The sequence below is a fragment of the Chiloscyllium plagiosum genome, unplaced genomic scaffold, assembly GCF_037043375.1.
Source record: "Chiloscyllium plagiosum isolate Xiang-an unplaced genomic scaffold, Cpla_swu_hap1 HiC_scaffold_28, whole genome shotgun sequence".
Taxonomy (NCBI): domain Eukaryota; kingdom Metazoa; phylum Chordata; class Chondrichthyes; order Orectolobiformes; family Hemiscylliidae; genus Chiloscyllium; species Chiloscyllium plagiosum.
The window spans coordinates 12,298,387-12,311,473 of record NW_028270166.1 but is presented as its reverse complement, the minus strand read 5'-3'; the positions used below and the strand labels follow the sequence as shown (position 1 = coordinate 12,311,473).

At 41.1% G+C, this 13,087-nt stretch overlaps 1 protein-coding gene across 3 annotated transcripts in view; it reads left to right on the top strand.

Moving 5' to 3' along the window:
• The window catches only part of LOC122565055 (ephrin-A5-like), a 375,938-nt gene that overhangs the window by 338,679 nt on the left and 24,172 nt on the right, over positions 1-13,087 (top strand). For all 3 annotated transcript variants that reach the window (XM_087976002.1, XM_087976001.1, XM_087976000.1), the window contains one exon: positions 11,666-11,731. In XM_087976002.1, coding sequence (XP_087832128.1) covers positions 11,666-11,731 — 66 coding nt within the window. The remainder of the gene's footprint in view (positions 1-11,665; positions 11,732-13,087) is intronic.

Here is a 13,087-nt window from a genome sequence, read left to right as displayed (position 1 = left end):
AGACAGAGGCAAATTGTGGCTCTGCTCTATCAAGGCAATCAAAATAATATAACTCACACAGACCAGGGAATTAACCTGGTGTCTTTCTGCAATACATGGCTCATTACCAAATTGAGCAGACAGCTTGCCAGTGAAGCTATTGAGGAGAACGTAGGTATACCTCCCATTTTAATAATAATGGAAAGTGCGGTTGTCAAAGGGTTAAGGTGTGACAATTGAAAACAAGACAATGATTACTTACCTATTGAAAGTAATCATCCCTGATAATGAATTACAACTTACACTGCACAATTCAGACAATCACTCAGCTTCAATACAGTCAGTCGGGCTTGGCATGCAGCAGCCCTGCATTCATTCTGAAGCAATACACATATCAAGTTTTACAAGGAGTCAACAGTTTGGTCTGGATCACTGGCCCAATAGTCAATTAGCAGACAGAAATGTCGACAGTCAATTATGTCTAATAGTGCTTTGTTGTATTAAAATGAATTGCTTTAAAGTTGCCAAATATTCAATGTGGTATTGTATATTTTAGATTGGATGAATGAGATGGCATAAAGAATGTTTAAAGTACTAATGTAGCATTACTTCGTGAAAAAGTCTATCTGGAGTAATTAGTCTTGATGTACATCTTTTTCATTACAAACCCAGTTATCATATTGCTAACTCTTCTTTCTTCCTTGTGATTTATGAATCGTTGGGTTAGTTTTCCCTGAACATTGTGCACTCAATAATAACGGTCACAGACCCTTCCTTCTTAAACTTACAAATGTTTATTAAATTAATGAAACCAGAAACTCTGGTTGGTTTTCACCATGGAAACACATTTATCGCCCACTTAACTTTAATGCCCTCTGACTGTCTGAAGTGAGTCAGAGCCCCTTCCTCACCTTAATCATGGGGCCCATTCGGGGTACCCATTACTGCCTGCTTCTTATTTCTGTCCCAAGCAGGCAACAAAGTCCTAATCTTCTGGAGACCAAATCTTTGCTGGCCATTGCACCCAGGGACTTAGCAGTCCTGCACTAATGCCTGCATAGATAAGAAGAGCAGGAATATTTATTAGCAGGAGGAATCTTGAGATTTTCATGCTCATCAATGTCCAGTCTGCACTATCGTGAATATCATGTTTGCAATGTGCTCACAACATGCTGGCAAAGTGATTTCCCTGTCACTAAACAGACATTAAGTGAATGCAGATTTCTAGAACTGGAAGCAATTTGACTTGAACTGTGCAAATAACTTTGTGCCAAGATTAATATGACATACTGCCTTGAATCATTCAATGTCAGAATGATCATGTGCAACTTATTAGCAGATAGGTTAGTGAGCCTTTGTAATCCTGTTTGTTGAGAAAATGAATGTTAGTGCATAGTAATAGTCTGCATTGCCCAGACAAGCTGTACTGCTACAGTTCAATAGCTACATCACAACTTATCTGCTAATGGTAGTGATGTTCCAATATGTCTTATGATGGGAGAGGGGCTGCTGGGCTGATTAAAGCCATTGGCTTTCTGCTCTGTGCTTTAATGAGCTGACTATCCCCTCTTCCAGCTCAAAACATGGAGCTAGTTATTATCATAAGAATAATTAATCTACAAAGCAATATTCAAATTAAATTTTAATCATTGAGTTTGCAAATCGAACCTGTTGGGAGCATGCTTTTTTTCTGCAGAATCTATGAATCAGAATACATCAGCGATGCCAATATTGGGAAGGTATTAGGCATGAGGAAGACAGGGAGGAAGATAATAGAAGCCATCAGCCACAGGGAGTAAGGTTGCTTTGTGTGTGACAATCTGTTTATAACGAATGGAATTTTTTTTGTGATCACCAAGCCTCAGTTCCTGCCCAAGCCTCTCAAGTGGCTACCACTGTGTTTTTCCACTTAACATCCTGTCAACAACTACAGCTGCATGTATTTACATGCTTTTAATGGAAGGTCATCCAACCAAGTCTGACACAGAGCCACATGAGGAGACACAAGGACAAGTGACCAAAAACTTGGCCAAAAAGAGCCTCTTAAATGAGCCTCTCAAAGGCAGAGAAGGCGATGTTTAATTATAAAGGATATTCCATACCACCCATCCCTCTTGTCTTTCACAACCTTATTGATTTCTTATCACCGTAGTTTATTTCAAATCCCTAACATTTCCCCTCCTTCACCCCCACCCAGCCCCAATGTACTAATTTGTAACCCTCTGGATTCATTAACATTGCATCAACCCCCTCCTTACCTCTGCCACTCCCTTCTGCACCTCTCCCCGTCACCTTTAGGAATAGAGCACTGTCAAAACCTAGGTCCACAGTGTAACCTATTCTTCACCTCCCTGCCTCTCTCTCATCTTTTAGCAAGCAATTTCTTCAAAACACTCCTCAATACAATACATTCGATTATTACTACTCAGCTCTGTGAAGCAGTCACCAGGAGGTTTCCATGTGAAAACTCTTAAGTGAATGCAAATCGCTGTTTACACGTTCACATGATGAAAGGAGAAAGTCTTCATAAAGCAGTACTGCTGACTTGTAAAAGTGAGACTCTTCACTAATGGTAACTAAGCAGAAATTTGTCATTATCCATTACAAAATTCTTTAAAGATGAGTTGAAAGATCACAGTGACCACAGCGTCTGGGGGGATCACATAAACAATTGTACAGAAAAGTAGGAGGAAAGCAAAACCAGCTGCTAACATCTGCTATTGAACAGGCTCCTGAGATTGAGTGCTTTTAGATTTTGATATGGTGACATCGTTATAGTTCATACATGTTCTGCTCGACATGACATATATCTTTGTCACTGTCTGCATTCCCCTCTACTTTTAACAATCATGGACCAATATCAAAACCAACAATGTGTTGATCAATTGGAACTTGCAAGTCACAATTACAGAACCACAGTGAATATTGACATCACTGTATCAAGTTGGGGATGGGACTTGTGGTTTTAACTTATAGAGTCTCTGAACTCAATTCAGCAACTAGTCTTGTGAGTACTTCAGGAATAATTCTCAAGTAAAATACAAGTAAAATGTGTGGAAGCTGAAGAAAGGAATGATTTGCATCAAGGTGGTAAAAACAATGACTGCAGATGCTGGAAACCAGATTCTTGCATCAATTCAACCCCAGTTATTTAATGTGATCTACAGGTGTGAAAAGTACCTAACTGTCTCCATTCTGTGGTATCACTGTAAGTGGCAAACAATATCTGCATTTGTCTTTCTATAGCTCATTGTGTCGATGAATCTGACATAACTTTGAAAGATTCTGTTACCCCACAAAAAGACACCCCGACAAAAAGACATCCCGACACCCTGAACAACAAGAAAAAATTGCGTCACACAAATGCCAGGCAATGACCATCGCCCCTTGACATTCAATGACATTGGCATTGCTGAATCCCCAATTATCATTGACCAGAGACTGAAGTGAACTAGCCATATAAATATTGTTTGCGAGACATGCAGGTGATTGGCTGAGAATACTGCAGTAAATAGCTACCTCAAAGTCTGTCCACTATCTACAAGGCACTAGTCAGGATGTGATGGAGTATTCTCCATCTCCTGGATGAATACAGCTCCACCAAAACTCAAGAAGCTTTATGCCATCCAAAACATAACAGCCCACGTGATTGACACTCTATTAAACACCTGAACGGTAGGGCAGCACAGTGGCTCAGTAGTTAGCACTGCTGCCTCACAGCGCCAGGGACCTAGGTTCGATTCCCACCTCGGGTGACTATCTGTGTGGGTTTCCTCCGGGGATCTGGTTTCCTCCCACAGTCCAAAGACGTGCAGGTCAGGTGAATTGGCCTTGCTAAATTGCCCGTAGTGTTAGGTGCATTAGTCAGGGGTAAATACAGGGTAGGGGAATGGGTGGGTTATTCTTCGAAGGGTCGGTGTGGACTTGTTGGGCTGAAAGGCCTGTTTCCATACTGTAGGGAAACGAATCTAATACAATCAACGCCTAGTGTAAAACCTGCAATGCAATAACTTACCAAGGCCCCTTCAAAAATACTTTCTAAATCCATAACCTCTAGAAAGACAAGGGCACAATCTGCAAGTTCCCCTCGAAGCTATACAAATCATCCTGAATTGGAACTATATCACTGCTCCTTTACTGTCACTGTATCAGAATCCCTGGAACTCCTTCCCTAATGGCTTTGTGGTGTCTTTATACCCCACGAATTGCAGCAGCTCAAGAAAGTAGCTCATTGTCATCTTCTCAAGTGCAATGACTGAAGGCCTAACCAGTGATGCCTACATCCCATGAAAGAACTGAACAAAATGGTTATTTTATTCATTCCACTTGTTGTTGGGCTGCTTCCAGCAATTTGCATTTATTGTTTGACTCTGAGAAAATGGTGCTGGACTTTCTCCCTGTAACCACCAGCCCTTGTGCAAATAAACCTCCTGTGGTAGCATTAGGGAATTGTAAGATTTTGTATCTGTAGTGATGGTTGCATTCCCTAAAGGATCTTTGTGAACCGCTTGCATTTTACAACAATCTGAGCGATTCAGTGTCATTTTACTGATACCTAAAGATATTACACTCATCTCTGCTCTTGTATTCAGTTACAACAATGCCTGGACTGAAGCTTAACCACAGTCTTGTGTTAATTGATTCTATTATTAGTTGAGAGAAGAATGTTCCCTTGTTTGCTTTGAATAGTGCAATAGGATCTTTAATATTCCTGAGAACAAGGAGATAGAATCTTGGTGTAACATCCCAGCCACGAAAGAGATACATCAGGCAATGTGGCATTCCATCAGTTCCACCGTAGAATGAGAATCATGCAGAAAAACTCTGCTAGGAGTTTCAGACAACCTCCCTCCCTCCCCCTCTAGAATTAGAGATATCTAACAGCTGAACAACAGGAACACTTTCACAAAGAGAAAGCCCGCTGCTGACAGGGGCTTGTAATACACTTAAGCATGACCTTCACACCAATAACATTTCAACATCATTGCTGCAAACATTCCCTGACAATTTACAAATTGGTGGGGCCTGGCCCTGTTTATCACTGGCCACTTGTGGTCAAGTGCTTCAATCTAGCAAACCTGCTTGTGGAAATGCTATTGCACAATCATTACCGCTGACAGAAAATCTCTAGTGCCCTTATGTGTCACTGATCCACAGTTCACATCTGATCATTGCAGTACAGGAGAAGTGTGACAGCAGTTGCTCTGTAAGTTAGGACTTTGGTCCTCTTCCTTGGAAGTCAATGGGAGGACCCTTGATTAAGGATTAATGTCCTTCTTGAAGCCAGCTTCACACCATTCAGGCAAAACACCCTCAAAACCAACCGCAGTGGGCTGGATATTCTGTCTGATTGATCGAAGGGTTTCCCTCCTGCCAGGTTCTGATGTCTCAACTCAACAATAGTCAACAATCCAGGAGAGAGTGAATAAAGTCCGATGGAGATACTCTGAGGCTTCCCTTGAAGTGTGTCAGCATTGGCATTAAAGATTGCCGTTAAAATGCTGACATGCTCTGAGTCCAACCATCTTCATGGTGAGGCAGAGCGACTGCAGAAAAGGAAAGGAAATGAATCCTTGTCTATGGATACTGCTGCCTGGTGGCATGTCTTGCCTCAGGTGCCTGAAGATTTTCCAGTCGGGAATCGACTGCTCAGTCACGTGAAGACTCATGGGAAAAATCCCCACCCCTGAGTCGGCACCATTGTCAGATCGAGCGACAGCTGATGCTGGTAGTATCACAGTTTCTGCAGGAGAGAAGGTTTCTAAATCAAAGTGGGAATAAAAATGAATTATTTATCATCATTTTACAAATGTCCAATGAGAGAAGGGAAGCTGCTGCTCAGATTCAGTCTGTCCTTTATGCAGCTTTAGTCCCACATCGATGGCAATAGCTCTGAATGTTGTCTGAAGTGGCCTCCAAAGTGGAATAAAAAATCCATACACAAAATCAGAAAACCTCAGAGATAGCAGAGTTAACGTTTTGGGACTAGTGACCCTTCTTCAAGATGGAGCGTTCTTTCACATCAGGCCAAGAGAAAATCTAGCCCCATCCTCTCATTTGGTCATAGATATCTACAGCACAGAGAGAGGAGCCCGGACTGGACATTAGCTGCTACTTCTGGCCACTTCCTGAGAGAGATTGGTGGGATTCTAATTCAAACTGAGAGGCTGCACCACTGGTCAGATTTCTGGACATAATGGTCTTCCCCATTGAATTTATTTCCTTGCAATCCAGCTCCTGAGGAGCTATAATTCAGCACTGATGGCAGTTTTACTCAGATAGAGCTGTGCACCGCAGGGGTGGGGAGAGGAACGCAGGTCACACAGGTGCTCTTCCAAGGGTCATTGAGCAGGAGAGAGGGAATTTGATCCTGTACTCCACTAGGGAGTGCTTGTTTGATGTGGGCGCAGGGGTCCCCTGAAATAGGGTGATGGTGATTGCTCTGCATAGACATCACCCATCGCAAAGAAAGAGAAAATAAAGAATTACGCTGCAATTTGCAGTGATGTTAGAGAGAAAAATTTACTTTCTGAACAAAACGAAGGCCCACATCAATGGAGCTGTTAATTGTCAGGCATTGAAGAGGCAAACCATTTGCTCGTCTGGAACTTAATATACAAAAATATGCAACAATCTGGTATAAACTATTCATTACCAGTAATAATGCTATTTAAGTGTTTTATTGACACATGTTTCTGCTCTTTGTAATGAAATAACAGCTGTCGGGAGAAGTGAATTTTATATGAATCCTTCTTGATTGTTAATTAATATCTGGTTTACGCCAATATTTTTGATATAACTTCCATCTGGTGTTTGTGGGAATCCATCAGAATTAAAGGACAACATGAATAACACCAGACCTGGTGGTGAACTACAGGATTATAAATTACATGGCCAGCAAAAAAATTGGATCATTTACCCAATGAGGCTGCACTGATGGTCATGCTGCATGTGACCCCCTTCCTACCATAGTTCATCTAATCCTGTCATCATATCTTAGTCCCATCTCCCCCATGTACCTACCTAGCTTCATCCTGAATGTGTCTATGCTAGCCCTTCACTCGCTCCATGTGATAACATCACAGCAAAGAGCAGAAGTAGATCACTCAGCCCTTCAAGCCTGCTCTACCATGCAGCAAAGTCCGGCCTGATCTTCTCCATCAACTTACCCCACTACCTCAATAGGTAGCTCTTCTTCTTCTTCGTAGCCAATGATGGTGTATCAATCTCTGTCTTGACTATCACCAAGAACTGAGCATCCACAGATCTCTGAGGTAGACAGTTCAATAGTTTAGTAACTCCCTAAGTGAAGACATTTCTTCTTATCTCAGTCATTTGGCCATAGATATCTACAGCACAGAGAAAGGGCCATTGCATCCATGCTAATTTTAACTAGCTGATTCCTTATTCTGAGACTGTTATCCCTTGTTCTGGACTTTTCAGCTGGGGAAACGTTCTCCATGGATATATTCTATGAAACCCCTTTAAGAATTTTATGTAGTTTGTTGACACCACCTCTCATTCTTCTGAAATTGTAGGGGAGGTGATGGCTAAGGGATATCATTGCTGGGTTCTTAATCCAGAAACCCAGGGAATGTTCTGGGGACACATGTTCAAATCCTGCCGTGGATTTGAATTCACTCAAAAAGAAATCTGGGAGTAAGAATCTAACGATGACCATGAATCCATTGTCAATTGTCAGGAAAAGGCCATTTGGTTTATTAAAGTCCTTTACATAAGGAATGTGCCTTACCTGGTCTGGTCTACATGTGACTCCACACCCATAGCAATGTGGTTGACCATAACTGCTCTGTGGGCAACTGGGGACGGGCAATAAATGCTGGCCTAGCCAGTGATGCCGGCATCCTGTGAATGAATTAAAAAGCTCAATGGAATTTTGCCCTAATCTACTTAATCTCATCTCTTTGAACAATAGCCTTTCCCTGGAATCACTCTAGTCAACCTTCCTGGTAATCCCTCTAAGGCAAGTGAATCCTTCTTTAACCTAAGGAAACCAAAATTATACACATTCTCACCACTGTCTACTGAAAGAAGTTTATCCTGGACTACTTATTGACTCTCTTATTATCATAGTCTCTTGAGGACCTCTGGTTTGATCTCAGTTCTGTCTAACTCAACAGTAGAGCTGCCTCAACCAGTCTTCATGTCCCAACACTGGGGAGAGGAAGCTGGGCCCTAGTTCCTGTTCCAGATGTTCATCTGGTCAACAAATGCTCAAAATTGTGCAGATCTTGATATCAGGATGGATTCAGCTGTGATGTCTGGGCCCTCCCTCCATAGTTAAACAGATTGCCAATATTTATTCTCCAGTGACAGCATTCACAACTTTACTGATATCATCCGGTCGAACTGTTCACTAATTTGCTGTTGGGTGATATTGTTGAAAGTACATGGATGGAAAGCATATTTATATAATTCTAGAGAGCTTTGGGTAACTGCTATTGCATTGTGAAAACATATTTGCTTTAAGATTAGACTCTTCAAATTTTAGAACACAAGCATTCATCAAATTCCCCTGAAGTACCTTGACCTGCTATGTTAATGGAGGCATTAACCTACTTTACTTCGAGGTTGTAATTTACGATATGGATACCGCCATTGACCAAACTACTTGTCCCTATACATATACAACTACCAGGAGTCCCTGTGGAAACAGGAATTCAAACAGTTGCAGTTTAGAACGACATCATACCTTTGAAAGAATAATGATCTTTGACCCACTGGCTGTTCATTCCAAAGTGAGCTTGATAGTCACATTGGAGTGTGAGCAAAAGGAGGGCCTGCGAGTGGCGGTGAAACAAGTCCGGATGTGGGCTCCCATTGTGTGATCACATTGAACATCCTCTGAAGGCCATGTACTTTCAAGACACTCGACCTCCTTCAGTAAGATGAACCTGATTTTCCATCTAGCTACATTGTGCTGCCGTACCCTAGAACCAGACAGAGCAACACTCTTATCTCTGGACAAAGGGTTTGTCTATCAGACCTGCTTTTACAGACATCCCAGCTGACTACAAAGGAGCAAGGAGGACAAAAACGAAATTCATCTCGTCTCACTGGGTGAGCACACCCTGGCCATGCTTTGTTCATTTTGCTTTTTTTTATACTGTTGAGGTCCAGTGCGCTCGGTTTAGTCAGAGATTGACATCTGGGCAAACTCCTTTTAGAATTTCAAAATGCTTTAACCCCTTTCCAGCCACATGTGATGGCACTGTGGTAACTGTGAATGCAACATGTCAGGTTTCATCTCAACGATTCTAAGGTCACTCTTTCATGACCTTTATACAGGCTCCTGTTGTCACTTAAATCTAAAAATACAGCCAGTTTCGATTCTGCTCCTTCTTTCAAACCATCAATGCTGTCCACACTATCAAGAGGGAAGGATAATGCAGTCCATTGCCAACTTTACTGAGAGCATTTGCAAATAAAACTATATCGCATTTCCTGCCTAAAACTGTGCAATCCTTTCTTTCATTACAATAATGCTTAAAGGTCACCTCTTTCATTTTCCTTATATCTAAGTATGTGAGGTGGTATCAAATTATTGTTTAACAACTCTTGTGCAAATTACCTTGGGATGGTTTATTGTAGTTTAGCTACTATAAAATGGGCTGATTTCTGTGATGGCAGGACTGATGTATGAATCAGCTCAGACTATATTCTTTGGAATTTAGAATGAGGTGGTGGGACAGGGGTAGAATCTCATAGATATCAATACAATTCTAACAGTACTGGAAAGGGTAACCCCAGGAAGGGTGTTCCCAATGACCAGGGAGTCCAGAACCAGGGGACACAGTTTAAGGATACAGGACCTTATCATTCATGCCAGTAACATTCAGAGCCCCAGTGAGCAAGCTTTCTATTACAATGGTAGTCGCACCAGAAATTAGGCCTCATGTTTCAGAAACAATGCACAACAGGGCTGATCATGCAGTGAAGTCCAGGGAAAAGCTTTCCTAATGATGTACTGGGTGAGGTTGGCTTTGCAGGAAAGTGGGTGCATTTTCAATTTCGACTTAAAACGAGCAAGACACCGCATCCCTAAGTGTCACTCAGTATAGTTTATCGCCCTCTCTTTCAGCTGAGTGTTGAATTAGCTTAAGGCACAAAAAAAAACCCAGCTCTCAATCCCTTATGCAGCGAGGACAAGGAGTTCGCAGGAGTTCCTTTTCCTCATCAGCATCCCGTGATCCTACTGGGAAAGTGTTTGTGAATGATCAACTAAAGATCAGGCTATGATGCACTTCACAGCAAGCTAGCAAGCTCCTGAGGAGAAGGGCTGCTTGTTTCTTCAAACTGCAGCACGACCTTCAAGAGAGGAGAAAATTGAAGAATGTTCCTTTATTTGAAGCTATTCGAGAGGAATTATAAAATGGGTAATTTAGTACATTAAATATTTAATAAATATAACCAATTATGCTTACGACTCCAGTCTTTAGTAGCAGATATATCAATGGTTCTATTATTAAAGCAATTATTCTGAAAAGAGATGTTCAATTGAACGTCTCATCAAATTATATAAAATATTAAATAGTATAGGTAAGATAAACCCAGATTATTACTTCAAAGGTAAGACAAGAAAATAGGACCCGAGGGCATAAATGGAAATTAGCGTAAAGTAAATTTCGAATAGATGTGAACAAAAACTTTGCTACTCGAAGACTGAGAAATGTTCAGATTGATCTATCAAGTGAGGCATATGACAGGAAAATAATGTGCCTCTTTGAAACAAATGGGGACACCGTAATGGGAAAGTCTTGGATTTCAACAAACTGGTCTTCCTTTTCAAAGAACTTCATTGTGTGTAACCCGTCACAGTGATTTTCCAAAATATCTTAGGCCACTTCACATGCAGCAGATTAATGACTGTTGTTGTGCATGCAGCCATTTTGTCAACAGCATCATTCCACAGAAAGTAGTGTGCTTTATTTGTTAACCTGCTTTTGGTCATAGGTAGAATGTTGGCAATGGCATGCTTTGTTCAATGGTGGATAAAAATCAAAAAGAACTGTGGACGCTGGGAATCAGAAAGTGAAACAGATATTGCTGGAAAAGCTCAGCAGCTCTAGCAGCATCTGTGGAGAGAAATCAAAGTTAACATTCTGGGTCAAGTGAGAAAGGGTCATTGGGCCCAAAAAGGTTAATTCTGATTTCTCTCCACAGATGCTGCCAGACCTGCTGAGCTTTTCCAGCAATTTTGTGTTTGTTGTTCAATAATGATATTGGCTTGATAATACGTAGTAAAATGGAGTCTGTAATGATTTGAGCTATGGGATATCTGATCAATAGTGAATAGAACTATAGGGTCTGTGATGAAAAGAGCAATGTGCTTTATAGTTAATAATGTTACTGGATCTATAAGGAAGAGTGATAGGGAATCTATGTTCAATTGTGCCATGGTTCTATAATGAACGGTGCTAACTGACTCTAGGATGTGTAGTGCTATAAAGTTTATGGGTGCTATGGTCTCTCTAATGAATATAATGGGGTCTATAATGTGCACCAGAGCAGAGGGCTAATTTAAACTTTATCACCAGCAACGTAGCACATTTTTAGTTCTAGAATGAAATGTCAATCTAAATTCAGTGAAAAAAGTCAGGAAACCTTATTACCTGGCACGGTTGTGCGAAGCACTAATAATATTGCATTGTGTTTTTTTTCCCAGCTTCACCTCACCCTAATATTGTTGGGAAACCCTGCTTAAAGTTAAAAGTATATGTCCGACCAACAAGTAAGTCATGTCTGTTTGAATGTCTTTTCTAAAATCTGTAGTTGATATTGTTCCTTTAAGACTGCATGCTTGATGCTACTAAATCAATAAACTGAATCAGTAGAGTATCACTAAAATAATTGCTTGTTCTAACTTCTTCTTCCCTCCCTGTTCTGCTGCCATTTTCTTCCACTTTATTTCATCTTCACTGATATACCTCAATTTTCAAGCTGCATTGATCCACGTATCAAGGACATTCCCGATGCCCTTTACAAAGCTTCAGTTTTAAGTTGATCTTGGGTGGTTGGGGTGTAAGAGTGGGTTAGACTCACTAAAACACAGCACTGAGTTACTTAGTTGCCTGCTTTGAGGAGATTTGCTGAGAAACTAAGAGAGGCAAGTAAATCTTTAAAGCTCATCATTGGGGAAAATTAATGCAGCTTTAATTTGAGGCGTTATATCAAAAAGGATAGTTTGGAGAATGGTATGAATCACATAAGGATAACCATAAATTCGATCAGAAAACTGAACTGATGCAAACTGAGTCATTTTGACTGCATTGGATCAAAAGACAGTTTTCTCTTCAAAATGTTCATTCTGGGTCCTAAACCTAACAATTTAAAATAACAGAGAACTCGATCGAGTTACCTATGATTTTGGCAGTCATAATGGGTGCTGTTCAGTTGGCCAGGCAGTTAGCCTGTGGTTCTGAATAATATCACGGACCCAGGGTTTAATTCCCATTCTGTCTAAGGTAGCCTCAAGGCCTGCTTCCTCACCTCATAGCAAAATCCCAACATGAGCCATGGTTCAAATAATCATGGATGCTACCTGGAGAGAGCTTATTTTAGGCAAAACATGTCTGAGAAAACCGACTGATGGCAAAAGCATTGAGGGTGAGCAGGATTTTAAAAGCCCTCAGCAGAGCCATTTATGGGAGCAAAGTGTTGGTTGAAGAGATTCAGGAAGCCACCATAATAAAGATCTATTTGAATCATTACTGTGGCTAGACCCTACACAATGAATACTGAACTGAAGGGAGACTGTAAGCTGAACACGTCTAATTCAGGTTGGGGGATGTGGAACATTAAACTTAAAATGGAGTTTCATCGAATTTTGTATATTGTGTTGAAGGTAAATTCTGGTGATCAAAATTTGTAATCGTACCACCAATGGGGAGATCTCATGCCCGAAAGACAGATTTAACTTAAGGCCCAGTTCCACGTGCTAACTATGGATTGCCACAAAGCAGGGACAGAGATATGGTTTATTACCCAGTTCTAGGGGTGGGTCATTAGTTTAAAACCCAGATCAGCGGGTCTGGCTTTTGTTTAAGGTTTGATTCTAGGGGAAGGCCTATAATTTAGGGCCATGTTA